The 26,563-nt window shown below is 49.8% G+C and overlaps 2 protein-coding genes across 3 annotated transcripts in view; one reads left to right on the top strand and one right to left on the bottom strand.

Moving 5' to 3' along the window:
- CEP41 (centrosomal protein 41) overlaps positions 1 to 10,724 on the top strand; it is a 47,605-nt gene extending 36,881 nt beyond the window's left edge. The window contains exons 6-11 of the mRNA XM_030308450.2: positions 3,309 to 3,453; positions 5,140 to 5,291; positions 6,190 to 6,257; positions 7,338 to 7,452; positions 7,930 to 8,145; positions 8,840 to 10,724. Coding sequence (XP_030164310.1) covers positions 3,309 to 3,453; positions 5,140 to 5,291; positions 6,190 to 6,257; positions 7,338 to 7,452; positions 7,930 to 8,145; positions 8,840 to 8,988 — 845 coding nt within the window. The 3' untranslated portion in view covers positions 8,989 to 10,724. The remainder of the gene's footprint in view (positions 1 to 3,308; positions 3,454 to 5,139; positions 5,292 to 6,189; positions 6,258 to 7,337; positions 7,453 to 7,929; positions 8,146 to 8,839) is intronic.
- Positions 10,725 to 19,166: 8,442 nt separating this feature from the next.
- Positions 19,167 to 25,669, bottom strand: LOC115509183 (carboxypeptidase A1). Of its 2 annotated transcripts, none has more exons than XM_030308448.1 (10): positions 25,559 to 25,669; positions 24,979 to 25,060; positions 24,293 to 24,526; positions 23,932 to 24,033; positions 23,288 to 23,389; positions 23,002 to 23,112; positions 22,287 to 22,377; positions 21,574 to 21,777; positions 21,012 to 21,013; positions 19,167 to 19,431 (listed from the first exon to the last, which is right to left on the bottom strand). In XM_030308448.1, exons 1-10 carry the CDS (start codon positions 25,642 to 25,644, stop codon positions 19,264 to 19,266), a joined length of 1,182 nt encoding a protein of 393 aa, XP_030164308.1. In that variant the 5' UTR covers positions 25,645 to 25,669; the 3' UTR covers positions 19,167 to 19,263. The 2 variants fall into 2 exon arrangements, with proteins under 2 accessions (XP_030164308.1, XP_030164307.1); XM_030308447.1 differs by lacking the exon at positions 21,012 to 21,013 and adding an exon at positions 21,108 to 21,192 and having other exon boundaries at positions 19,167 to 19,437; positions 21,578 to 21,777.
- Between the last annotated feature and the right edge of the window lie 894 nt (positions 25,670 to 26,563).

Here is a 26,563-nt window from a genome sequence, read left to right as displayed (position 1 = left end):
GATCATTTATCTTTGCCACATATGTTACTATTTGGTAAGGCATGTTCTCCAAATTACCCGTATGTACGTGTGTGTGTGTGTGTGTGTGTGTGTGTATTTTTTTTTTCCTTCTCATTTGTACAATCCCTTTAAGCTTTTCAAAAACCCCATTGGGATTGTTTTAGGACTAAAAATGAAATTTGGAAAGGATTAACATCATTTCACTTTTGTCACCCAGTCAGGAATGTGAAGATACATCACTCTCTTCATTCAGGTTTTCTGTAATGTCTCTCAAGTAAAATATGTCTAAGACCTATAAAGGATGTAAGTTTGTACGGGCCCTTTGCATTTCTTAATAGTCCTGTTTTCTAGGAGAACATATCTTATATCTGCTGTTGTTACTGGGAATGAGATGCTCTCCATGTTCCTTTCTAATTGGCATGTGGGAAAAACTGTTTGCCTGTTAGTGTTTCTTTTCTTTATCTATGTGCATGCTTATTTCCCTTATTCTCAGAGGATTCTCCTGAAATTTCTAGGTAGATTATATCATATGAAAAATAAATTTTAGTGTCCTCTTTAATAACGAGGCCTCTTATCTTTCTTTCTTCGCTCATCATACCAATTGAAACTGCAAATTCTCGGGGCGCCTGGGTGGCGCAGTCGGTTAAGCGTCCGACTTCAGCCAGGTCACGATCTCGCGGTCCGTGAGTTCGAGCCCCGCGTCGGGCTCTGGGCTGATGGCTCAGAGCCTGGAGCCTGTTTCCGATTCTGTGTCTCCCTCTCTCTCTGCCCCTCCGCCCTTCATGCTCTGTCTCTCTCTGTCCCAAAAATAAATAAACGTTGAAAAAAAAAAAATTTAAAAAAAGAAACTGCAAATTCTCGAACGTTTTGGTACGGTCTCCCTCCGCACGCTTCAGAATTATCGAGGACCTCAAATAGTTTTGGTGTGGGTGATTATATCTCTCGATATTTTTTTTTAATTTTTTTAATGTTTATTTATTTTTGAGACAGAGAGATACAGAGCATGAACGGGGGAGGGGCAGAGAGAGAGGGAGACACAGAATCGAAAGCAGGCTCCAGGCTCTGAGCTGTCAGCACAGAGCCCGTCGCAGGGCTCGAACTCACGGACCATGAGATCATGACTTGAGCCGAAGTCGGACGCTCAACCGACTGAGCCAGCCAGGCACCCCTCTCTCGATATTTAAGGCATTAAAAAATTTTAACTGAGAGCTTAAAAATATGTATTCACTATTTCACTTACAAATAGTGATATTAAGCCCATGACACGCATAACTGGCATTTTAATGCAAAATAGCTGTGTTGCCAAAACAAACAAAAAGTTTATTGAGCATGGCCTTGTTTCCCATCTTCTTGTAAACCTCTGCGTCTGACTTAAGAGTGGACAGCCGATTCTCAGATCTTCTGCGTTCACTCTGTGGCAATATGCTCTTTGGATTGACGTATACGAAGGAAATCTGGCCTCACACGGACCTGTAGTTGAAAAGAGAGAATCTGGGGCTCCTGGGTGGCTCAGTCAGTTAGTCGGCCGACTTCAGCTCAGGTCATGATCTCGCGGTCCGTGAGTTCGAGCCCCGTGTCGGGCTCTGTGCTGACAGCCCAGGGCCTGGAGCCTGTTTCAGATTCTGTGTCTCCCTCTCTCTGACCCTCCCCTGTTCATGCTCTGTCTCTCTCTGTCTCAAAAATAAATAAACGTTAAAAAAAAAATTAAAAAAAAAAAAGAAAAGAGAGAATCTTTTAATAGCTCTTTCAGATAATTATGGATATACATCTTTGAGGCTGTACTGAAATTTGACAACCGGTAGCTTCTTAAAGGTTAGTTGTAATGTGGAATCTGAAACCGGATCAGTGCATGGTTTGGATTCCATTACCTTAAGCTCATTGGTCTGTCCTGTACTTTGAATGAAGCTTTTTACCCACGCATAATTTTATAACTTCACTCTTTGGCCACTTGGAAAATATTGATTCGCCGAGTTAGGAAGATCTTCCAAATACTGACAAATTTTGTTCGTTACACAACATCTTAAAACTCACACTTATTGGGGCGCCTGGGTGGCTCAGTCGGTTAAGCCTCCGACTTCAGCTCAGGTCACCATCTCACGGTCCGTGAGTTCGAGCCCCGCGTCAGGCTCTGGGCTGATGGCTCAGAGCCTGGAGCCTGCTTCCGATTCTGTGTCTCCCTCTCTCTCTGTCCCTCCCCCGTTCGTGCTCTGTCTCTCTCTGTCTCAAAAATAAATAAACGTTAAAGAAATTTAAAAAAAAAATCACACTTATTAACGTCATCGCCTGTTGTAGCAGAAAAGTCATTAAGTACGGGGAGGCACCCAAGCTCCTGAGGGCAGCTAGTTTCCAAAACTCTGATTTTGGGGTAGGATTTAGTCGCTACAACAGAGCCCATCAGTTGTTTTTTTCCTTGAAACGACAAGTTCACTTAGATCATTTTTTGAGAGAATGTCTGCCACGTGCACGAGTCTAAGTAACTATAATTTTCCTGTCAGTTTTTCTTCCGGGTAAAAATGGTGTGCAGGGCAAAAGCAGCAACAATCACACTAACACTTTCCCTTGAGACCCCAGTGGTATCTTGGTTATCTCGGTATGGAGCAGACTTACCGTATGTGGGCCCCCGATGTCATTACACAGAATGTTAAAAAGGCGTATACTTAAAGATGAGACTTAATAGGGGCGCCTGGGTGGCTCAGTCGGTTAAGCGTCCGACTTCGGCTCAGGTCATGATCTCACGGCTCGTGAGTTCGAGCCCCGCGTCGGGCTCTGTGCTGACAGCTCAGAGCCCGGAGCCTGTTTCAGATTCTGTGTCTCCCTCTCTCTCTCTGACCCTCCCCCGTTCATCCTCTGTCTCTCTCTGTCTCAAAAGTAAATAAACGTTTAAAAAAAAAAAAAGATGAGACTTAATAGAATTATTATCGCAGCTCCACCAGGGACTGGCTAAAATGTGACCGCTGTATTTATTAACTGAGTGCGTTCGTGTTGGTGAAAAAAATACGATAATTCCTAATCAAACTTGGTGCCTCTGCCCTGAGTGTTACTAAGGCGCTCACAGTTTTAGCCACTGTTCCTTTGGCACCCTGAGGGCAAATATCACCCCGGTAAAAGAGACCTCGCAGGTCCCCCTGAAAGGGTCTTGGGGACTCCTGGGATCCGCGACTACGTTTTGAGAACTTACGTGTTAGAACTTAGGGGACAATTTAATCACCGTGATAGGATTTCCTTGCCTTGACCTCACTTCAGTGGGACTGCCCGACAAGTGAAATCAACTCTGAGGTCCAATATACCTGTTCATTTGCAAATTTTAGACAATGATTCTGCGACTTCAGAGCCCGATGGGGAAGTCAGTGCCAGGACCAACGGGAAGGGGAGCCCCGGGGAGCAGTCGCCAAGCCCTCTCCAGTCCACAAACAGCGCGGGAGCCGGGGATTCCAGTCGCTCGACTCTGCAGAGGTATGCTAATCAGATTCATGTTTTCACTGTATTTTACTTCATACTAACCTGGGTACCAGTTTCAGTGATATAATCGCCTTAGAAGCAGACTGGCAGTAGTCAAATCCCACATTTTCATCCCAGCCCCTCTATTTTCTCTTGATATAAACGCCATCGCCTGAATCTTTTCACAGCATCTCGGTGCATTTAGGTAAGAATATATTGATAGGAGAGCATTAATTTTCGCTCCTTAATTCCATTCTTCTCAGCCTTCCTGTGTGCAGGTTTGCTATTAGGACTCAGCTTTACATCTCCCATCTTTTGATTCCCACTCCCACCCCCTTTTCTGTCTGCTGCAGCTTATAATTACCCTGTCTGAGATCAGAAGAAAAATAGAGTGCCCTACACCATACTCTGCTATTACACAGGTGCAAAGGAGCGGGGAAGCAGCCCTCGGTGTCGATTTGCAAACCGCATGTGATGGGTCCTTCTTGCTGTGATGCAACCCTTTTCTCACAAACACTAGGCATTGATTATAAGACGGTGCTGATTTTCCGCACATAACCATCCCTTCTACAATGGCGAAAACAACTGTAGTCGAGAAACCAGGTCTACCAGAGAAAGAATTGCCATCATCGGTACCGCTGTTACTTTTCTGTGACTACTTTTCGCAAGAACTTGAAAATTGCATTTACGAGATGGACCAACGGGACTTCCGTTGAGGACGCGGTTTCACATGAGACAGATTTTCTTCTCCTTTGGTTCAACGAAATATGCGCTCTGTGGCATCGAGTGACATCGAGGTTTAGACGCAGAATTTGATTTGCCGTGCCGGGAGAGGAGACATCAGTGCGTGCTGGCGTGTGGTCCGGCACACAAGCCTTCACAGTTGCCTGGGAAAGGAGTCCCCTTTTCATTCCAATACAGATATTTCACTACCTGCCGTCTTATTCATAACTCCTACTCCTCTTATTCCTTTGATTCGTGTTTTTACTACATTTCGCCTCCAATCTGAATACGGCGACCAATCTTACGACCTTAGAAACAGAACTGTCAATGGTGAACTCACTCACTTCGATCCTCGTTTTTCCTCTGTCTCATTATACGAATGCCACCAAATCTGGAAGCCTCTTCAACCTCAACGCTGTGACCTATAACCTGGGAATAAGTACAGATAACTATTGACGATATTAAGGTTCAAAATACGTATCGGCTAGGTCACCCTATAAGTAGATGGAATACATTAAAACGTTGCTGTTGGTTTGTATTACGTATGACGGACATAGAAGGCCTCCGCGTTTCCTGTCCTATCAACCTTATTCTTTCCCTTTCGCTCTGCTTTCTTACACTCCTCACATTCCATCAGATCAACTGTTGGCCTCTTTCTTTTCTCTGAATGCTGCTCTTGTTGCTGGAGGCAGCATGTGCCCTACAGTCTCTGTCCCCTCAGCCATGCTAATGACCTAACATGCATTCTCTGAAGGTGATACGGACACATGGGTCCCTTCCTCGGGGTCCAGTGTGATAGAATAGGAATCCATAGGGTCGTGCATTCAGAGACAGAACTGAGACACCATATCCATTTTCCTTTTTCTTTGACGTGCCCTTTGAAAGACATTGAGCACTCTGGCTATTCTGAAGAAACGCATTTGACCTTGAAGCCACTCACCCCTGAGTGGTTTCTGACGACCTGCTTTTCACTTGCAGCGTCATCAGTGGTGTTGGGGAACTGGATCTAGACAAAGGGCTAGTGAAGAAAGCCGAGCCCAACACCAAAGACCGACCTTATCCCGACTGCCCCTTCCTGCTGCTAGATGTGCGAGACAGAGATTCCTACCAACAGTGCCACATCGTTGGAGGTAAGAGAGAGGGGACGTTCTAGCATCTCAGTCCCAAGAACAGAGCCCATTCTTTTTTTTTTTTTTTTTTTTTTTTAATTTTTTTTTTTTAACGTTTATTTATTTTTGGGACAGAGAGAGACAGAGCATGAACGGGGGAGGGGCAGAGAGAGAGGGAGACACAGAATCGGAAACAGGCTCCAGGCTCTGAGCCATCAGCCCAGAGCCCGACGCGGGGCTCGAACTCACGGACCGCGAGATCGTGACCTGGCTGAAGTCGGACGCTTAACCGACTGCGCCACCCAGGCGCCCCAAACAGAGCCCATTCTTTAGTCCAGGCCAGCTTGAGCCTCATCCCAGGGTCAGCAATTCCGGAAGTGACGTGTTAACCAAATCCACCATGGGAACCTGTACGTTGGCTGTACCGTAATGCTCTGAGAGAGGCTTGGGACATTCTCAGATGGCCCTGGGGCCTGGTGCTAATTGTCAGAAACGGTGACACGAAGCTTCATGTTTTGTTCATAGTGTCCTGTTTCTTTTCTCTCGAAAACGTGTCCACGTTTATGGCTTATTGATTTTGAAACTGTATTTCTTTGAACTCTTAGACTTGAAAAAAAATTTTTTTTAATGTTTCTTTATTTTTGAGAAAGAGACAGAGACAGCGTGAGCAGGGGAGGGGCAGAGAGGCGGGGGAGACACAGAATCCGAAGCAGGCTCCAGGCTCTGAGCTGGCAGCACAGAGCCCGACGCGGGGCTCGAACCCACAAACCGCGAGATCATGGCCTGAGCCGAAGTCAGACGCTTAACTAACTGAGCCACCCAGGCGCCCCTGAACTCTTAGAGTTTAAACCAGGCAGGAATTTGGGGCAAAACTGTACAGAAAGCAACAAACGTCCTAAGCTTTTTCTTCTCTCTGCAGCTTACAGTTACCCCATCGCAACTCTGTCTAGGACAATGAACCCTTATTCAAATGACATTCTTGAATACGTATCCTTTGTTGCATTTTATGGAGTTGGGTGGTTTGAGGACTGTACGAGTTGAACTTGCCACGAATCATGCTCCTAGGGAAAAAACCTCTGTGAAGGACCTTTGATATTAATTGGCTTACTTAGCATATTTTAGAATTTGGGTTCTTAGCTCTTGCTGAGTATCCTCACTATCCTTGCAGATGTTTCTAAGCCATCCTGCAGTGGGCCAAAACACATTAGGTTAAAGGCTGTGATCTATTGAGAGTTAGTCCTAAGACTTTTGTTTTTTTCCCCCCAGAAAGCTTTCCCAAGTAAAACTTAAGGAAATTTTTTCCCTCTGTTTTAAATTTTTCCCTTCTTAAAATTTTACTTTTTTTTTTTTTTTTTTTTTTTTGCCTACAAAAATTACACAAATAGAAAATAATTTCAATTCGGGAAGATCTAAAAAGGAAGACTGATAATCACCATTGAACAACTCCGATTATGTTTTTTGCATACTTTATTTCAGATTGTCCTCTATGTATTCTTTTGAAAACCAGAGTAGAAATCATACTGTATGTATAATTTAGTATTTTGACTCTTCCTCTTGCCGTAGTACAGTGTATTTCCCCATGCTCTTTATCAACTCCTTTTTGGTTGCACTACATTATCTCATCTTATATACTCTACTATGATTTACTAAACTGTTCCTCTCTAGTGGGCTTTTGGGTGGTTCCCATTTTTTTTTTTACTATTATAAATAAGGCCACGGTAGATACGTGGGGCACACAGGCTTTTTTTCTATTTCCTCACCTGTGGAATGGAGGTTGTTAATACTTAACTTTTCAAGGTTGTGAAGCTACAAGAATCAAAAGGCATCAAGCAGGGAGCTAGTTTTGTCTTGGACCGTGGTAATACTAGTTTCTAAAAGATAAGACTACCAGCCTGTGTGGTTTCCACGAGAGGAAAAAATCCAGTAACTGCTGGGGTGATGGGGTTGTCCAACGTTCTCTGAACTCAGAAAGGGGAGCCTTGACGGTTCTTTGTTCCCTGGGGGTTTCTTTAGAGTCTAGGAGCCTGAGCTCAGTGTGGGGGGGACCTTAACTCATGTGACTCTTAGAAAAATGCTCACGGCAAGATCATCATTCTGTACGACGACGACGAGAGGCTGGCCAGCCAGGCGGCCACCACCATGTGTGAGCGGGGATTTGAGAACCTCTTCATGCTTTCCGGAGGTGAGTGGGCTGTATTCTGCTTAGGACTGAAAAGACAGAGAGTTGGACTCAGAGTCCTTCAACCCCTCCCCCGTCACCCTTTTCCTCTCCACGCACAGAATTAAGAATTCTGGAAAGAGAGACAACCGTGCTGGCTGGCTGCAAGGGGTCAGGAGTTATGTGAAACTTCCGTTAGCTCCATCAGCACATGTTTTTAATTCCAGAAATAATGCTGTTGCTTTAGGGCTCTGTAAGCAAGCCTTAAGGCTGAAGACTGGAGCAGAAGGATTTCTGGTGGAATTCACAGAATCCCACCTAACCACCATGTTTCTCGTGTAATTTACTTAATGGCGAAGCAGTTAAGATTTCACGTCCTTGTGTTGGCTTGGGCCAGCAGACCAAAGACCAGGAGACACGCAGGCTCCTTTCCAGCTTTCCAGGTTTCACCGTAGCCTCACCGTGTTAATGCCGCTTTTTCTGATGCTCTCCCACACCTAGGTCTAAAAGTCTTAGCTCAGAAATTCCCAGAAGGACTGATTACGGGTTCCCTGCCAGCATCTTGCCAGCAGCCCCTTCCTTCTGGCTCTGCCCGGAAACGATCCAGCCCCAAGGTGCCGCCTCCACCAGCTGAGAATAAATGGAGATTTACCCCAGAAGACTTGAAAAAGATAGAATATTACCTGGAAGAGGAGCAGGGTCCTACGGACCATCCTAGTAAGATATTTTGACCTGTAGAGATAACGTTTTGGGTAGAGAACGTTTTGTGTAGAACGTTTTGAGGTTTGCAGCTTGGAATATCGTCATATGAAAAGCTTGATCTCTTATATTCAGATTCTTACGTTATTTGCAGGGCATGGGGAGTGTGCGGGTGCCGTGCGGGGAGGGGCGGGGGCAAGGGGAGGTGATCCCAGGTTGTGGGGAGAATTAGGCATTGCCAATAGAGAGAAAGGACTTATCATTCAGATAAGGTATGCATTTCAGGCTGAGTTGAGAGGCTAAGCTGAGGCGCTTAGATTTCCTCTCCCGCAGGTTTTGTTTCCCTCTGCAGCTTCTGGGCACCTTGAAAGCACGTCCAACCTTCCCTTGAGCACATTACTTTCTCTTGTCTTTCCCCTAATCACTCCTGTACCCGTCTCTACCAAGAAGAAATGAAGGCCAGACTAAGTTGGTTGGGATAACGGAGAGGAAGGGGGGGCGGAAAAAAGCTCTCTGGGCTTCCTTTCGTCCCTGCCCCTTCCCTACCTCCAAGGATGAAGAGTAGGGTTTAGCCTAGAGTAGATGCTGAATAGGGCTTCATTAGCTTGCAAGTGGTTATACCGTACGACTTCATTAGCTTAAAAGTATACTTGGCAGATCGTCCCTGGAGTCATTCTTGCAGCTCTGCTCCCTGCTTTCTTGCCTCCTGCAGGCCGGCTGAGCCAAGCTAATGCCTCCAGAAGAGACTCCAAGGTTCCAGGCACCCGCAGCGGTCAGAACCCGCCCGCCAGGGGCCCTGGTGGCCCCCCGAATCCCCGCTCGCTCAGCAGTGGCCACCTGCAAGGCAAACCCTGGAAGTAAAGACTTTGCCTGTCTTAGTCAAATAAATACTTTGTCTCCTTTCGGAACCCCTGAGCAGTTCCCAAGTTGGTCATTTTCAGCAACTGCTGCAGAGGAAAGAGGACGCCATGTGCGATGGGCCCTCCTTCCTCTGTGTCCGCCTCCCTTCCTGCATCCAACTCGGGGGGAGTGTTACAAAAACCAGAGGCATGGCAGGCTCTAGTGTCTTCCCTGTTGTTTACAGAATATTTAAGTTTCTGAACCTGAGTAAGAAAAAAGAGTCTAATTTTTGGGGCTTTTTTTTTTCTTTCTTTCTACTTAGGTCCAGCTTATATTGGTTCATATCCTGCATTGTTTTGTAAGTTCTTCGGGCACATCTGGTACGTTCTTCCCAGCCAGTTCTTTTTCACTCGCTGTTCTTGGCTTCGTGGAGGTTGTCCAGGTGGGCTTTGCAGCCCCAGAAGCTGTCCCTGGGGGTGAATGATCCTCAGCTTTCAGCCACCCCTAGGGGCGGGCCCCCTGGCTGAGGAGCTCTCTGCCCGGCACACGCCGCAGGCTCCGTGGTGAGTTTGGAGGCTGGCACCTTGAGCATTGCTCAATCTTGAGGTTTGCTAGATTCCTGGAACCAGCACTGTGCTGACGTGTGCTCAGCCACCTTCACATGGGCCACCGGCTTCCTCCAGAAGAGCCCTGTCCGTTATACGGGCCTGTGTTAAGAGCCGGTGAAGCCCCCCTGCCCTCCCCGACCTGCCCCTCATTCATGGTTGGCTTATCGGTTGTAAATTTCCATTCCCCAGCTCAGATCCATCCGTCTTAGATGGATAGAAATTACGGCCACTTGAAAACATCAGCCTCAATCGGGCCACTGCAGGCACACATGGTGAGGACGACTCCGAGGTCCTTTGTCAGAGCCGACAGCCCCTTTAAGCCCTGGCTTAAAAATACAGTATTAGTCTAATTGAGTAATTAGTGCAATTTCCTGCTTACTTTTCATTCTCACGACTGAGCTGTGATTAGGAGGTTGTGATTATAGATTCTGGTTTGGGCCAGAATTTTGAATCAGCATTAATTGAATTGCTAGATGACTGACATTCATTCCATTTAATTGGGGGAACAAAAGACCTCAGGTAAGGATGAGGAACTCCGAAATCATCAGGAAAAGGGAAAGAGCCTTGTTAATTTTTATGGTCTGTGATCTGTAGCTGTGATAAGGGACCAAGGAATAAATTGTCCTCTTTGTCATGGCAACCAGCTTCTGAAAAGCCAACTGAAAATTGCCTGTCCTTAGGTGGTTACCGCTGCTGGGTAAGATTTGCCTTAACGGGACTATTTTCTCGCCACCAAAAAAAAAAAAAAAAAAAAAAAAAAACGGGAAAAAGAGAAGGCACCGCAGTATTTCTAGCATGGCGGGGGGGGGGGGGGGGTGCGTAGTTTGTAAGAGAAACAAAGGTAATAAATATCTCATAGAGACATATGGAAAAATAACTTTAAGATTCAGCCCAGTTCTGTTTTAGTGTGTTTATTCTTCTCTACTTGATTTCCAAAGTGCAACATATTCCGATGCTTTAGAAATCAAACAAACCAGGGACATTGTTCAGATGTCAAGCCGTACCCAATTTTCCACAAGATTCAAGAATCTTGTATAAAATTCAGCCAACGTACACATAGCTTTAATGAGGAGCCTGTCATGTTTCCCCATAAATTTATTGCCTGAGAACTTAGTTCAGCCTTTTGCTAATGCCAGAATGCTCTGGCTTTTTATTTTCTTTACAGCATAGATTTTTTAAAAATGCCAATTTTCCACCCTCAACTTTCCCCTAGCATGGACAAGATTTTCAGCCATTTATGACACATATACATTTTCAAGGGAAAAAAAAAAAAAAAACCCCATCTCTCTCTGTAACAAAGTTCTGTTTATGCCATTTTAAAGTTGACTGGTCAGGAGTTTAGATTTCCCCACTCGATTCTGTTCTGAAAGTGACGATAGGCCCCCTTTGTTCCTACACTGCATTCCAATCACCAAACCCCCCTAGTGTTTTAGAACCTACTGTATATATGTGGAAAGTCGCTGTAGCCAAACCTATTAGAATCGCTGCGCGTTTAGCTGAGGCGTCTGGCAGGTTGAATATATTTATGTGTGTTTCTCCATGGTGCTTTGCCTGTTGGTAAGGATTTTAAATAACTACCCCTCAAAGACCTGTTCTGTTTCTGCTCTTTGTGTGTTAAGTGTCACTCGCAGACAGTTTTTACATGCTCAAGTGACCGTCCCAAACGTTCTACTTTACTGGTTTCTTCATTAGATTAACGGACATGTATTATTTAAGTGATCCGTGACACTCTGTGCAATTATGAATGCTGAAGATTAAAGTACATAGTTATTAACTTGTTGTTTGCTATTACTATGCTGAGATCTGCCCACTTCTCTCGCACTCTCTGTTGAGACGATTTGGGGGAGCCACATGAGACGGAGGGGATTTGAAAGCATACCTCTCTTCACTGCATCTCCCAAGAAGGCACACAGTCTCCGCGTAAAAAAATCAGGACGCCCTTCCAATTAGGGTAAGGGACCGAACTTAGCTCTCTGGACAGAAGGCCTGGGTTTCTGCTCTTGCTCAAGCAGGGGCCGACTGTCCCTTAAACACATCACAGCAGGACTTCCTTGTCAGTGTGTCAAGGGTGACAAGGCCTGGGAACTTGTGACCCCCCCCCCACATGATGGTGGGTGCTTTGTTGATATATAACTTCAGCTTTGCCTCAGCAGTGGTGATGGCCAAAGTCTAGATGATACGCTCAGTGCTTTATAGGGGTGTATATTTAAGGAGAAAGGAGAGAAGCGAGGAAGCAAGAAAAAGGAGGAGGGAAGACTGAAAAGGAAAGCTATATAACTCATTTGAAAACAAAAAGAACGTCTCGGGCTGTAAATATGTCAGGTCTAATCCACTGAAAGGTATAGAATGATGCCAATGGCCTAAAAGTCATTTTATCTTTTTACCTTTAGTAGAAAACCGGAATCGGCACAGTCACATTGGACTCAGTGTGAATCAGAATCGTTAAGAGAACAAATAGCGTTCATTAGCTGCTGAGGGGATTTTTCCTGTGCTGCTATCAAGGTTATACAAAAATTCTTAAGACTCTAGGCTACTCACCAAGAAAACAGAACAAAACAAAAACCTTCTTTTCCCTAATTCCCTGGTGGCATATCAGTGAAATCAGAGTCCGAGGCTAGGAAGAAAGATGTAGGTCATTTTTCTTGTGTTGGTTTTGATTTCTGTCATGTTACATATTGGTCATAGATTCCGTCTTTATGTTATCCAACGTTTTGGCGGGGGCAGTAATGAATTCCTGTCCTCCTGGTTTTACATTCATAACTCCCCTTCTTGCCTGACTGATGGTTATCACTGAGAAACTTTCTTTCCCCACCTGCGAAATGTTCCCCGTGTCTTTCATATGCATTTATTTTCTTCACAATTCTTTCAAAGATATTACTCCCATGATACTTTTCTTTCTTCGCAAGAAGTGTCAGAAACATAGATTATAATTCATCAGTTCAATTACGTGGGCACGATGCTCGGCTGATACGCAGTTCAATTAATTTTTTTATTAACAAACACGCTTCTCCTGTGAAGCCAGGAAATAAAACACACTGTGCTTCCAGAGCATTCAGAATACATTTGGTTATTAATACTCTACTCTCCTAAAATTGCAGTCATTTTTAATAAAAGTGTTATTGCGGTCCCCTCACACTGATCCATAGGTCAGTTACAGCATAAAAAAAATAACGGTGGAAATTTTTCCGCACTGAACTCTGACAAAACAGGATTCAGTGCCTGATTTTATGTGTGTTTACAAAACAATATTTGTCACGCCGCGATCCCCTTATGGTCTCCCTCTCCAGCTGATCCTCCTTTGTTGTGAACGCGGAAGCAGATTCTCTCCGCCCGCGTGACATCTTGAGACACTTGGTAAAAACGTGTGACAGACAGAGGCCGCTTATTAAGTGCTCTTGACTGATGGACTGCATTTTTTTAAAGGACGCAAATAGGTCTTCTGTTCGAGATCATTTTGACTATAAGCTCCCAGAGGGTGAAAATGGCCAATGATATGACAGTGACCTTTAGTGAGCGTCCGTGAACAATCGGACCTGTCAAGACGGAAATCCGGGAGGCAATGCCCATGGTGGTTGCCACTCCGTGCTGGTCTGCCGTTCTGGAAACCCGGAAAGCTCGTTATCTTTTGTCTCCCTGTATACATCCTGCTTTTGTAGGAGAGCCGTTCACAACCCTGAGATTTTTGGATTACCTACTGCAGGAGGCACCCTGGGAGCCGTTAGGGGTGTGGTTATTACCCTGGCCGTCTGCAGTCTGCCAGGCCTGTTTGCAGGGTCTCCTCGGGCTCAAAGTAGCCTCTAGAATTCATCACGCACACGTGCACACCGTCCCCATCCGAGAGTGGGCTCTTTTTCTCTTTTGTTTCACACCTTGAAGCTCGCGGGAGAATAACCCCAGCACACACGCGTGGAGTGCTCCCTCTGTGTCAGGCAGTGTGGCCAGACTCCTCCTAGGCGTTCTGACCCTCAGCTCTGGCGACGGTCCCGTGAGATGGGTGCCCCAGTGTCAGGGGAGGAGACTGAGGAACAGGTGGAAATTAAGCAACTCATCGTGAGGCCCTGACTCACTGAGCTAAAGGTGGAGACGCCAGGAGCCAGCCTGAGGATTGGGGCTTCAGATCAAGTCCTCGCTCAGCCGCTCAGCTCTGTGCTCACTCTGCGTAGGTGCGGCCACGCGCTCCCTCGGCGATGCCTCCAATTTACGCACGCCAATGCAACTTTCCCCTGGCTGTTGGCCTCCCTTCCCTCCTGGTCACCAGAGATCCCCCCGCCCCTCCAAAAGCCGCCTCCACCGCCCCCCCCACACACACCCCGTCTACACAAAAGGCAACAGGAATTCAGAGGCGGCACATCTCCTGGGAATACGTGTTTCCCCGTATCCACTGTCTGCATCGAATGACCGATGACCAGGGTTTCTGAGATTGGTTTCGTTCCTGAGTGAACCCTAATGAGGTCTCACTTAAGGAATGGGACTTAAAAACTTTTACCTAGACCGTTGGAAAAGAAGTGGGCTTGTTCTCGTAACTTGAACCATTCACTTAATAAACCATACTGCTAGGACTTCGTGTCTGATCTTTGCTTTGCTTTGCGGTGATGTCTCTGATTTAGGCGGGGACCCAAGGTGCGTGAATTGGCTCACGGCCACAGGCCTGGGCCTCCCGGAGGAAGCCGTGGCAAGCCGCAAGCCTCTGCCTCGGCCCCCGTTCCCAGAGCGCTGTTTTCCACTGTGCTGTTTTGAAACCCGCTGCCGTGGTTGAGCAGGAGACTTTCAATTTTCTTCTTTGCGTTTGGCAATAAGCATTTGGCAGTCTCGGTCTCTGGGGCTCTTAGATGATGCTCGCGATCTGGGTTGCCAAATTAATGCAGATCTTGAAAGCTTTGGGGAAAATCCATTACCCTTTGACAGTTTTTCAGATTTGACGGGCACCCCGTGCCTTTTTTCTCAGAGCTCTTCCTTCGTGTGGCCAATTTGAATGTTATGGTTGGTCATATCAGTTTCCTGTAAGTAGCATCTGGGTCCAAGTATGTTCTCAGAATGATGTTTCTGTCCTTAGAGTCCTTAGAGCGAGAGCCCTTCTGCATCCTCAAACCCACCTAGCCCCACTTGCCCTTGCAAAGCACTTGCTGAGATGATGAATGGCCATGCACTGGATGAAGGACCAGTGAGGTCATACCTGGATTGTATTCAATGACATTTCAATTTTAACTTCAAGCCAAAACCAGAAAGCTACACACGCGTATCGGAGGGTTAATTCAAGAGACCACCCGAAGGATTCTCACGGACCTCCGATGGCTCACAGGCCACACGGAGAACCATATATAAGGGTCTCAGAAAAAAGTCAAATGAGTTCCTTTAAAAATAAAGATTTTTGAAAAGCCCTGGAGAATAGGCATTAGCGTAATCAATTCCCCGGATTGCTACAGGAACTGAATGTGAGCAGAAAGGCCTCTTGGGGATTTTCGTCTGAGCTATGGCAGAGTGCTTAGGGAACAGCTCCCAACTGGGAGCGGGAGAAAACCCTTCCCTTGGTAGAAATGCGGTTGCTTCCAGCTCTATCGGGAGTGCAAATTTTTCCAGTGATAAGATACATTGTTCTGGGCAAGGTGGTAAAATGGAATGCCAGAGCAGAAGAAATGAGTTGAGGCAGATTGTAAAAAAAGAATCTGGGCGCAAATGAAGATGACCGCTTAGATGTTAGATGTTGATATTAAGTTGATTTTAGATAACTTTAGCCACAGGGTTAGTTGGTGTGTGTGAACTAGTTTGTTTTTTTCCTGATTATAAAAGCTTACTGCAACAAATCCAAAAAGGTACAAGGAGGAAAACCATCACCACTATCCAGGGCAACCTCAATTATCATTGGAGAGTATATCCTTCCAGGCATTGTGTGTGTGTGTGTGTGTGTGTGTGTTTCAAACAAAAATGAAATTCATACTCAACATGCTACTTTGTAACTACTTTTCTGTAAGCAACTGTATAAATCATATACTATAAAATCCGTGCACTTTAAGTATACAATTCAGTGTTCAGCAAATTTACGGAGTTGTGCAGCCATTACCACAATCCTATTTTAGAACATCTCCATCATGTGGCTGGCTTCTTTCAGTATTGCGTGACCCATTTCCCCACGTCTACACGGGCTGCAATGGCTTCACGAGACTCCATCGTTTAAACATGTCATAGGGGTATCAAAACTGGTATCTGTTTAGGCTCTTTCCTTGATATTTCATTTTTTACTATTACAGCCTTGTACATACATGCATTTGAATTGGTCTGAATATTTTTATAAACTAAATTTCTCCAAGTGGACTTTCTGGGTTAAGGCAACAATACATGTGAAATTTTGATTTATGTGGCACCCCACCTTCTGCCCCCCAGGAAGGTGGAAATCTATCTTGACACCAATGGTACATGACAGGTCCCATTTCTTCATACCCTTGATAGCACTGAGTTGTCAGTCTTTTTATTCTTTGTCAATCTGATGGAAGAAAAATGATTTATTTGCCTTTCTTTAATGTACAAAAAAATCACTCGGAGGATCAGTATCTCTCATACGTTTATTGGCCTCTTGTGTTTCTTCTTTGGGGAATTGCTTATTTGTCTTTGGAAATTTTAGTCCTTTTTTATTTAAAACCCCTTTTACTGGGGCACCTGGGTGGCTGAGTCCGTTAAGCGTCCAACTTCGGCTCAGGTCATGATCTCACAGTCCGGGAGATCGAGCCCCGCATCGGGCTCTGTGCTGATGGCTCAGAGCCTGGAACCTGTTTCAGATTCTGTGTCTCCCTCTCTCTCTGACCCTCCCCCATTCATGCTCTGTCTCTGTCTCAAAAATAAATAAACGTTAAAAAAATTTTAAACCCCTTTTACTTATAAGAACTCTTTTCCCTTCAAGAACATTAATACTTTTTCATATATGCTGTGATATTTTCTAAAAGTATTATTTCTCTTTTAGCTTCATGCTTTTATGTATAAATTTTTCTTACCCACAGATTTGTAAAACTATGTATCTGCAAACAAAATGTAAACCTCTTCCTATACTTGAAAATAGAAAAAAAAAGGTATTAACAAATTCCGTATGTCCATTTAACAAGTATTTATTAAGTGCCTACTCTGTGCCGTGTATTTGGCAGACCAGTAGGGATTACGTGTTGAACAAAACAGTGCAGTCTCTCCCCTCAGGGAATTTTCTGGTGCTTCATTCCTTGTCTTACCAGGTTTCTTAAGACTCTTGCTCAGGGGCGCCTGGGTGGCTCAGTCGGTTGAGCGTCCGACTTTGGCTCAGGTCATGTCTCGTGGTTCACGAGTTCCAGCCCCGTGTCGGGCTCTGTGCTGCCAGCTCAGAGCCTAGAGCCTGCCTTGGATTCCATGTCTCCCTCTCTCTCTCTCTGCCCCTCCTCCACTCGTGCTCTGTCTCTCTCTCTCAAGAATAAATAGTAGGGGCGCCTGGGTGGCTCAGTCAGTTAAGGGTCCGACTTCAGCTCAGGTCACGATCTCACGGTCCATGAGCTCGAGCCCCACGTCGGGCTCTGGGCTGATGGCTCAGAGCCTGGAGCCTGCTTCCGATTCCGTGTCTCTCTCTCTGCCCCTCCCCTGTTCATGCTCTGTCTCTCTCTGTCTCAAAAATAAATAAACGTTAAAAAAATTTTTTTAAAAAATAAATAATAAACATTAAAACAATTTAAAAAAAGGAAAACGACTCTTGCTCAGAGCCTTACTTTCTAAACTACAACTCGGGGAATTCAAAATAACTCACGAGCCTACACTCTACAGATTATAAAATTCTTAAGTTCATTCATTAGTAAAAGTAGAGAACATTCACTCAACAAACATTTATTGGGCATCCGTACGTCAACTATTGTTGGTGGTTTTGGGGATTGAATGCCAAAGTGGTGCCTGCTCTCAGGAAGCACAATTAACCTTAAATTAAGCAATTCTATCCTGGAAGTCTAAGTAATCCAATTTTGTAAGATTTACTGTCCTTGCTAACTTAACATTTTTTTGCCTATCCATTTTTATTAAGCAAAAAATACAATTGGCTTTTCACTGGCCCAAACTGAGCCATTAAAATGGGTTTCAGCTCATCTGCGTAGGTTGAATGGAAATGTTTCCCGAAAGATAACTTGAAGGGAGTGTTATAAAAATCTTTAGGTCATTTTTCCGTAAAGACTAAAACACCATTTTTCCTTGCCTCATACGCTTACATGTGTCTAAGTTTATGTATGAGAGATAGGTATATATCCAGCCTTGTACATTTTGCTTTTTAGAATGGTAGTGAAAGAAAGAAAGAAAGAAAGAAAGAAAGAAAGAAAGAAAGAATTTGACCTACAGACCATGTTCTGTGGAAAAGACAAGACTTTTAAGATCTTGGAGCCGGATGCCCTATAACACCTCAAATGGCTGATACAGGGCAAGACCGCCACCTTCGCCCCCAGTTTCCATCTTTGGGGAGCTACCAATCCACCCTCACCCACTCCCCAGTGACTCCCGTGGGAGTAACCCCTGCTCCGCATTCACGTCCGAAGAGACTTGGAAGGAACAGAAGTTAGACTCTTGCTCTGACAAGAGTCGGGATGCCCTATGCATTGTACTAGCCGCCGAGTGTGATCTCATAGCCAGCAGAATCACCAAGCCAAAGGAGGAAACCCAACGAGTTTTAGGAGCTCTGAAGAGTGTCAAGAGGAGAGCCTTATATGTGAGAAACTTTGCAAATGATAAGGAGTAGTGGTGGTCAAATAGAAAAGGAAGCGGAGACCCGAAGGATGCTAGAAAGGATGTGACGTATGAGAAGAAAGCTACTTCTGTCCCTAAAGGCAAAGTCGTCATGATGCACAATTAAATTTTTTTTTTTCAACGTTTATTTATTTTTGGGACAGAGAGAGGCAGAGCATGAACGGGGGAGGGGCAGAGAGAGAGGGAGACACAGAATCGGAAACAGGCTCCAGGCTCTGAGCCATCAGCCCAGAGCCTGACGCGGGGCTCGAACCCACGGACCGCGAGATCGTGACCTGGCTGAAGTCGGACGCTTAACCGACTGCGCCACCCAGGCGCCCCATGATGCACAATTAATAAAAGATCCTGGGATTGGTGTTTCTTTATCTTCAGTAAATTATTTCATTCGACCTAATCGTTTTCTTCCGATTTAATCCAGGAGTGGGAGACCGTATCTGGCTTTACAGAAATGGGCCGGGACCGGTTGCAATGTCTATTTGGGACAGCGGTGGCCACCAGGATTATTCTATCTCATAGAGTTATGGCTCTTGTAGATACATGGATCCAACTGGCTACACTCTTGTACGAGCTGAATTCCTGACCGCTGCAGGGTCCCAGGCATTCGGTCAGCAGCTGTGGCTGCTGCTTGCTACTAAGGTATGAACACATCATCCCACCCATGAGCTAAGCCCAGGGTGGTCTAATTAAAACAGACACCACTTGGATCCAAATTCAGAGGACCTCGGAAGGCAGGGGCAACCGAGGGGTCATCTAGTCCAACCACCCGCACATTTCCGGCGAGGCCTGCAAAAACTAAATCACTTCTGCCCTAGCTTGAAAAGGCGGACGTGCCACGTACGTTCCCACATGTAAGCCCCAAGATTCTGTTCCACGTACACTCAGACTTTATTTGGTCGCCCGGGTGGGGCCAGAGAGGAGGAAGAAGAGAGGGCCGCAGGACCAGTTCAGTAGGGGTGATTCAGGGTGTATTCCATGATGGTCCGAAGCGCCAGCCACGTCTCCTGGGCCGTGGGGACGATCTGGGAGGCCGGCAGCAGGAAGCCATAGCGCCCCGTGTCCCGGAGCTCGAAGGTGAAGGAGTACTTGATGCCCTGGCTGTAGGTCCAGTCAATGGTGCTTCCGCTGGCTTGGTCTGGGGCAGGAGCAGATGCCGGAGAGCAAAGGTCAATCACTTAGAAACACTGGTACGGGCTGGGCCAACGGTCCTAAACCCGGAGCCTCATGCAGGGTTGACTGGAGTCAGCGTCTACTAAGTGCCTGCTGTTGACCAAGCAGCCTGGCTCCCTCCCAGGAAGTCCCCCAAGGGGTCTGAGCTCCAGAGGCCCAGACAGGAGGACCGGCAGTGGATCTCCTATCACGGGGGAATGCGAGAAAGTTCTTGCCGTTGCAAAAGCCCCGCTGAAAACCACCTCCCTCCAACAGCTGCTTTGGTCAAACCTCCAAATATACCAGAGTTACCCGCTTGAGTAACCAGGATCTGTCCCCTGGGGCTCTGGTCTGCAGGAGAGAGTGCAGAAGGCCAGAGGCAAAGCACAGGCCCCTCGTCTGTCTTTCTGGAGGGAATTTTGCCCAGATTTGCGGTTAACAGCGGGTAACGAGGTTGGTTTTGAATTGGGCAGGGGTGTGGGAGGTGGGCTGCGTATCCGGACTTAACCTGGCAACGCCGACTGAACCGACAACCTCTGGTGCGGTTTGAAACCCATTTCCAAACGAGGCCTGAAGTCCAAAAGCAAGGCCAGCCCTCAGTAAGACCGTGGCCCGCTCATCTACCAAGCCCTGGGCGCGCGGGGGCGGAGGTACGTGAAGGGTGCCTGCAAGCCCTCTCACCTCTGTCCTCGGCCTCTGACTCAGTACTTCTGCCTGTCGTCGGCCAGCAAACTTACTGCATTCCTCAGGGCCCTACGGGATCTGCCCCCCCGCCCCCCACCTGTCCCCGACGACCCCCGTGTGCTCTCGCCCTGCGGCCATCACCTAGGGCTCCATGTTGTCCCTGCTATCCCCCCAACGCGCCAGTCCAGATCACATGGCAGGGCCTTTGTTCTAGAAGGTTCCTCTGCCTGGGAGGCTCTTCCCCCAGATAGATAGCCTCTTGGCGCCCTTCCTCGTGTCCTTCAACACTGGCCCAAATTTTCCTGTCTCAATGAGGCCTACCCTTCAACCCACCCACCCAACTTCCATGCCCGATATTCCTGACTCCCCTCACCAGGTTCTAGCTTTTCTTTTTCTCCCTAGCATTCATGGCCTAACACACTGTATCGTCTACTCATTCGTGTTTATTGTCACTCTCCCTGACTAGAACGTACGTTTCCTGATCTTCGCTTATTTCCAACTATTTCCCAAGCACAGAAAACAAGGCCTGGTACAGAGTAGGTGCTCAATAAACATTTGCTGACTTAATTCCATTCTGACATAACAGTGCTCCTCGCAGGGGCATTGCACGTACAAGTAAGTGCACGTACAAGTAAGGAGGAAGAGTATTTTTTTAAGGCAAGTTTCTTGGTGATCTACAAACGCCGGCGGAACTCTCCATCCCCTCCTAAAGCTGGACTTCACCCCAGACAAGGGGACAAAAGTTCTCAGAGGAACTGATAGGCTTGTCTGAAGGTATCGACGAAGGCAGAGTTCACTTCAGGAAAGGGCCCCACTGCTCCCCGAGGCACCGCCAAGGGCTGTTGTCCTCGCCCATGCTCCCAGATCTAGGCACACCCCTGGCTGCTTCCTCCAGGAGGGACACCGCGTCAGGCGGGAAAAGCCGGCTAAGCTTCCTCCCGGTGCCACCCCAGAGACCGTGCACCCACTTACAAATCGTTTTGATGATGCTGCCGTACTTGAACTTGGTCCCATACAGAGAGGCCAGGGCCGTCACAGCAGACTTGGCCAGCTGATCCTGGAGAAAACGCCAAGCGATACCACCTGTTACGGCCAGCAACGCCAGGGCCAGGGTAGCCCAGCGTCTAGCTGGGAAGTAGCCCAGCAGAGAGCACGGGGCCCCGCGCACAGCGGGAGCTCAGCAGCCCCGCGATCCCCGAACCCCGCAGGACGTCTGGCTGCCCGTTGATCACACCGCGGCTCCAGACTGAACTTGCGGTACGAGCTCAAAGTCTAGCCCTTCCCCTTGCAGTGTCATGGGACAGAAGTGACTCAGCCACTCTGTAGCTCAGTTTCCCAGACAGAAAGCGAGACAAGTCCGCCTTGCCGGTCTTCCCAAGGCATCAGGGGTCCGTGGAAAGGGGTGCTGGGCACGGCAGGGCAAGCGAGGGCTCAGCACATACCAGCTCGTCCCGGTCGGGGGCTGGCTCTGCCTTGTAGCCGTAGGGATACAGGAGGAGCTGGGAGTAGCTGTGGATGGAGATGAAGGCCTTGATGTTCCCGTGGCTCTTCACAAAGTCCACGATGGACTTGACCTCCGCTTCGGAACTTGCAAACTTGCCCCGGTAAGTGTCCGTGCAGGGGTTGCTGCTGGCTCCGGCCACTGTGGGAGGAGAGGGGGGTAGCATTCCTTAACAGCCAAGCAGCGTGGCTTCCACACCCTCAAGTTCTTTGCGTGGAAATAAGGGTGGGATGCGGGAGGGCTCACCCCCACCCTGGAATTAAGGAAAGGCCAAGGCCTCTTATAACCTGGGGGGCCTGCCTCCCTCCCCAGCCAGGTGGACGTGCCCAGAGAGGGAAGGAGGGCTCCCCAAGCAAGACCCATTCTTGCAGTGAAGGGACCACAGAGAGAAGGAGCTGAAGTTACTCTAGAAGCCCCCTACATAGGTTTCAGACCTAAGTTCCAACGGGGGGAGATTTGTTTCTACGGACGAGGCGCAAGAAAATCTCAGAGGCCCTCCTCCCTCCCTGGGAGCCTCGGCGGAGAGGCTGACATCTCTGCCCTCCCTGCTGGGGCAGGAAAGGGGTGGGGGGGGGGGGGCAACAGGACACAGGCGGGGAAGAAGCCATCTGGGTTTCCCGTCCCCGCCCCCAAATCACACTGGGCCTTACTCCCAAAGCCAGCGTCCCAGTTCCGGTTGGGGTCCACCCCAACACAGAAGGAGCCCGGTGTGAGGGATCGAGTCTTGCGCCACATGCGATTCTGAGGAAGGAACCAGACACCTGTCGGTCACCGTGCTGGGCCGGGGGCCAGAGCCCGCGGAGAGCAGTGCGGGTCGTGAGCGGCCACAACCGACACGAGGCGCTCCGATCAGGAGCATGGGCGTGGACACAGCACGGATCAGAAGCCACGTTCAACTGGTTGTCGGGAAGGTCTGTCTGCAAAGGGGGCTCTTGGTTGAAGGAGAACAGAGGCAACAGTGGACGGCGCTTGGCCAGAGGTTTCTACCGGCGGAAACGAAGGTGGCCCTCCCCCCCCCCCGCCCCCTGCCCGTACACGCGGGATTGGTAGCAGGCTGTACCTGCCATAAAAGTAAAATAAAGTTAGGAAATAAGGTCCAGGGCAGCGGGTCTGGGGGATTTTGTCCCCCCTCCCCATCCCCAGATATACGGCAATGTCTGAAGACATGTTTGGCTCTCTCAACGGAGGGGTTGAGAGTTGAGGGGCCTCATCAAGAAGGCCTAGGATGAGAACCCTGGTCCAGCAGAACAGGTCTGTTTGCCCCTCCCTCAACTTCTGGGGGTTGAGATTCGGGGTGAGTAGCCTGCGGGGCTCAGAGGCCAGGGGCCCGCCGTGTTTTCCCCAAGAACGAGAGGAAGTCTGTACCTTGCTGTGGGTGAAGGCAAAACCATCAGGGTTAGTGACAATCTCCAGGAAGATGTCCATGGAATCAAGAATGGCAGTGAGAGTGAAGTCCTGGCCATAGTCTTGTGTGATCTGGTGGGGGGGACACGCAGGCAGAGCGGGTCAGGCCAGGCATCGGCCACCCTAGAGCAACGGACATCTGCGCCTCTGCATCCCTGCTTCTGGATGCAAAGGGGAGGCCCGGGCTCCCGTGGGCCTTGACCACCAGCCCACCAGGTGAGAACCCTCCTCACCTCCCCCGGCTTACCTTCTTGGCAAACCAGACCCCGCTGGCCTGGGTAACCCACTCCCGGGAATGGATCCCCGTGTCGATCCAGATGGCGGGACGGTTGTTTCCCCCGGTGCTGAACTGAACAAGAAAAGCAAAGAGATCCAGCTCGGGTCTTATCTTGCCTCCTTGAAGGGGAGCACACGCCAGGCCAGAGGCCATCGGCTCCCTGGGTATCTCAGGTTAAGGCTTTCCTTGTGGGGCCATCACTCAGGTGAGGGGTGGGGGTGGGGCCCGCGCAGGAATCCCGCAGAACTTGGCCTCCAGCCTTCACCCTGGCCTTGGGGCAAATATGACTCAGCCAGAACTCCGGGCCCTACTCTTTTCCTCTGCCCAGACACAGTTCTCTGTGGGGTGTCACAAATAAACCATTTTATCTGGCCTACCCGGACTCTCGGATACTTTCCGCAACGGGACGCTTGCTTGAAAACACTCGGTCGCTGAAAAGTTTAAGAACCGTGTGTGCCCGGGTATGCCTACGGCTAGACCAGCATAGAAATTGCGACCTTCCCAAATGTCAGCACGGGGAGTTCATTTAGCAGAGCGTTCTCGGTGACCCTGGGCTCACCCACGGGCCCCCACGCACAGATGTGGGTGCCCATTTTTGCCTAGGTGCCCGTTACCTTCAGCACATAGATGGGACGCCCCTCGTAGGTGTTGCCGATCTGGAGCTTGCTCACAAGCTGTGGGTGCTCCGCCACCAGCATATCCATGAAGCCGTAGATCTGAGAAGGGAGAGAAGGGGACGCCGGCTGTCACCCGGACGCCTCCCCCCTGCAGCAGCGTCAGCCAGCCTGCCACAGGCCCTGCAACGTAGCGGAGCCGCAGCCCAGACCTCCTCCCCCCCCACCCCACCCCCGCCCCGGGCCCCCCGGAGACGGGGCGGGTGCCGCGCACGCCCAGGTCAGCCCTGACTCTGGCCGCACTCTGCCAGCCTGATGCGGAGCTCCGTGCCGGTGCGGAGTGGTCCCGGGGGCCCCTCACCTCCTCCAGGGTGTGGTAGGTGGCGTAGTTGAAGGTGTCCGTGGAGCGGGACCGGGCCTGGAAGGCGAACATCTGCTCCTGCTCCTCGTCCAGCAACGACTGCACGTCCTCAATCATGATCGTGTACCCGAGGCCGTGGGCCTCCAGGAAGGCCTTGACAGCCTGGATGCTGGGGAAGGGCACTCGGACGTCGATGGGAGAGCCGGGCTGGCCAGGGCCCCGCCAGAAGTCCAGCTGGAGAGGACGAGAGCGGGCACCGTCACGGTGAGCTGGGCAAGGGCCAGCCGGGAGGGGGTGCCGGCGCCAGGGGGTCACGTACACCTGGGGCTGCGGCGTGGGCGTTAGGGGCCGGGGACCGAGGGGAAACCGTGGGCCCTGGACGGCGTCCACCGCGGTCAGGGAAATGGCCCGGGAAGCATCGCGGAGGAGCTTCAAGACGGCAAGCAAAGAGAAGCGCTAGAGAGAAGGCCCTCCCTTTGCTCGGATGCTCAAGGGCAGGAAGAGTCTGGAACTAGGAGGTTAAATCATTTCCCGACAGGAAGCAGTCCCACGGGTCCTTTCTGGGTGGCTGAGGAGAGCAGGGCCAGGCCCCAGGTGGCCCCAGGGGATGATGGGGTCCTGGGGTGGGCCCAGCTGGCCTGGGAGGAGCCCTGGGGCCTCCTGGAGGACTCCCCACTTCTTCCGACCTGCAGGTGTTCGAGGTCCTCCAGCTCCTTCACCTTCTGGACCTGGGCTTCATCGGCAGCAGAGATTCGGAGCACCTGGTGCCTGGGCAGAGAGGGAGGGGACACTGGGGGCCTGAGCAGCTCTGATTGGCCCTCCACACTCCCCAGGTGGGAGGACCGTGGCATCCAGTGGCCTGGAAGCCCCAGGCTGGGCTCGAGCCCCCGGGGCTGAGCAGGGGGAAGCACGAGGGGTCTTCGCAAGGGGAGGCCCAGGCTCCTTGGAGCCTTCTGGACACAGCTGCTACCCCGTCCCAGTTTAGACTATTTCTCTCTCTCTCCAAAGCCCATCAGGCCTCCTCCCACCTCCTCTCCTGAAAACTCCTCCTTCAAGCTCAGATTTCTCGGGGGCTCGGGAAGCTGCCCAGAGGGACCAGACCCCTTCCTTCTCAGCCCTGGTGCCCGGTCAGTCTGCCTCCTAGGGCGCGCTAGTCTGCTCCTCTCTGGAGTCATCCCATAAGTCAGTCTCTCTCCTCCAGACGCTGGCTGGGGGCGGAGTCCTCCCGTCTCCTGTCTGAGCACCCCCTTCCCTCCATACCCTTACCCCACAAAGTCCTCTTTGCCGAGGACAGCCCCTAGCAGCACACTCCAAATCAGCAGCCCCCTCATGCTGCGGCCAGCTGGGAACATCAACTGAGGCCGAGAGAAGGTCCCGGGGCCTTTTAAACTCTCCCAGGTCTCCCAGGTCCTTCCGACCGTGCCCGAGAGCTGGTCCCCTCCCCCCCCCCCCCCCCCGCCCCGCCCCGCCTTACACCTGGGCCCTGTCCCACGGGGAGGGAGGATGAGGGCCCCGATCTCTGATACCTTCTCGCCCTCCCTGATAAAGTGGCAGGGAACAGGGCAGCTGGGGAGATAAGCCAGGCCTCAACCCCTTGGCCATGAAGTGCCAGCCTGAGCCTGAGGGTCAGCTGGGGCCTGAGGGTCAGCTGGGAGCCTGCTCGCCCACAGCCGCGGGTACCTGCACCCGGGCCGCAGTCCTTGTTTGCTGACCGGGCAGTGGGGGAGCCAGGACTCGGAGCGGCCAGACCAGCTGGAGCCTCGTGTGGGGCGTCCCCTTCTCCCACGCTCCTGAGGGCCAGCTGTTCTGTTCCTGGGACAGAGTACGCTGGGACTCTCTGCCCCCATCCAGTTCCTGCACCCGCTGGCTTCTCACCACACTGGCTCTGTCCAGGGCTGCCCCTCCCCTGCGCAAGGCACATCCCGCTCTGGGGTACAGCCCCCTGAAGGGGGCTTCAAGGCCCCACTCCTCCCGGCCTCGGCGGTCTTGAGGGAGACAGGCCACAGCGACCGCAGCTGGGGCAGGAACTCGACTCTCGCCAGTGTTTCCCTCCACCCCCACCGCCACAGGGCCCGGGATCGCGGTCGCCCTTGATGGGAACTGTAACCAGATGTCATCTGAATAGAAAGCGTGGTGGTGGGAACCGGGGCCGGACCCCTGTGGGGGCTGCACAGTACACAGGAGAAACCGGAACTCACAAAGGGGAATTCGCTCGGGCTTTAGATGCTGATCTCATGGTAGAAACATCTAACACAAATCCGCCCTAATCCA

This window comes from Lynx canadensis, chromosome A2 (assembly GCF_007474595.2).
Source record: "Lynx canadensis isolate LIC74 chromosome A2, mLynCan4.pri.v2, whole genome shotgun sequence".
In the NCBI taxonomy this organism is placed as follows: Eukaryota; Metazoa; Chordata; class Mammalia; order Carnivora; family Felidae; genus Lynx; species Lynx canadensis.
Note: the sequence above shows the minus strand (reverse complement) of the source record. Positions and strands in the feature narration are given on the sequence as shown.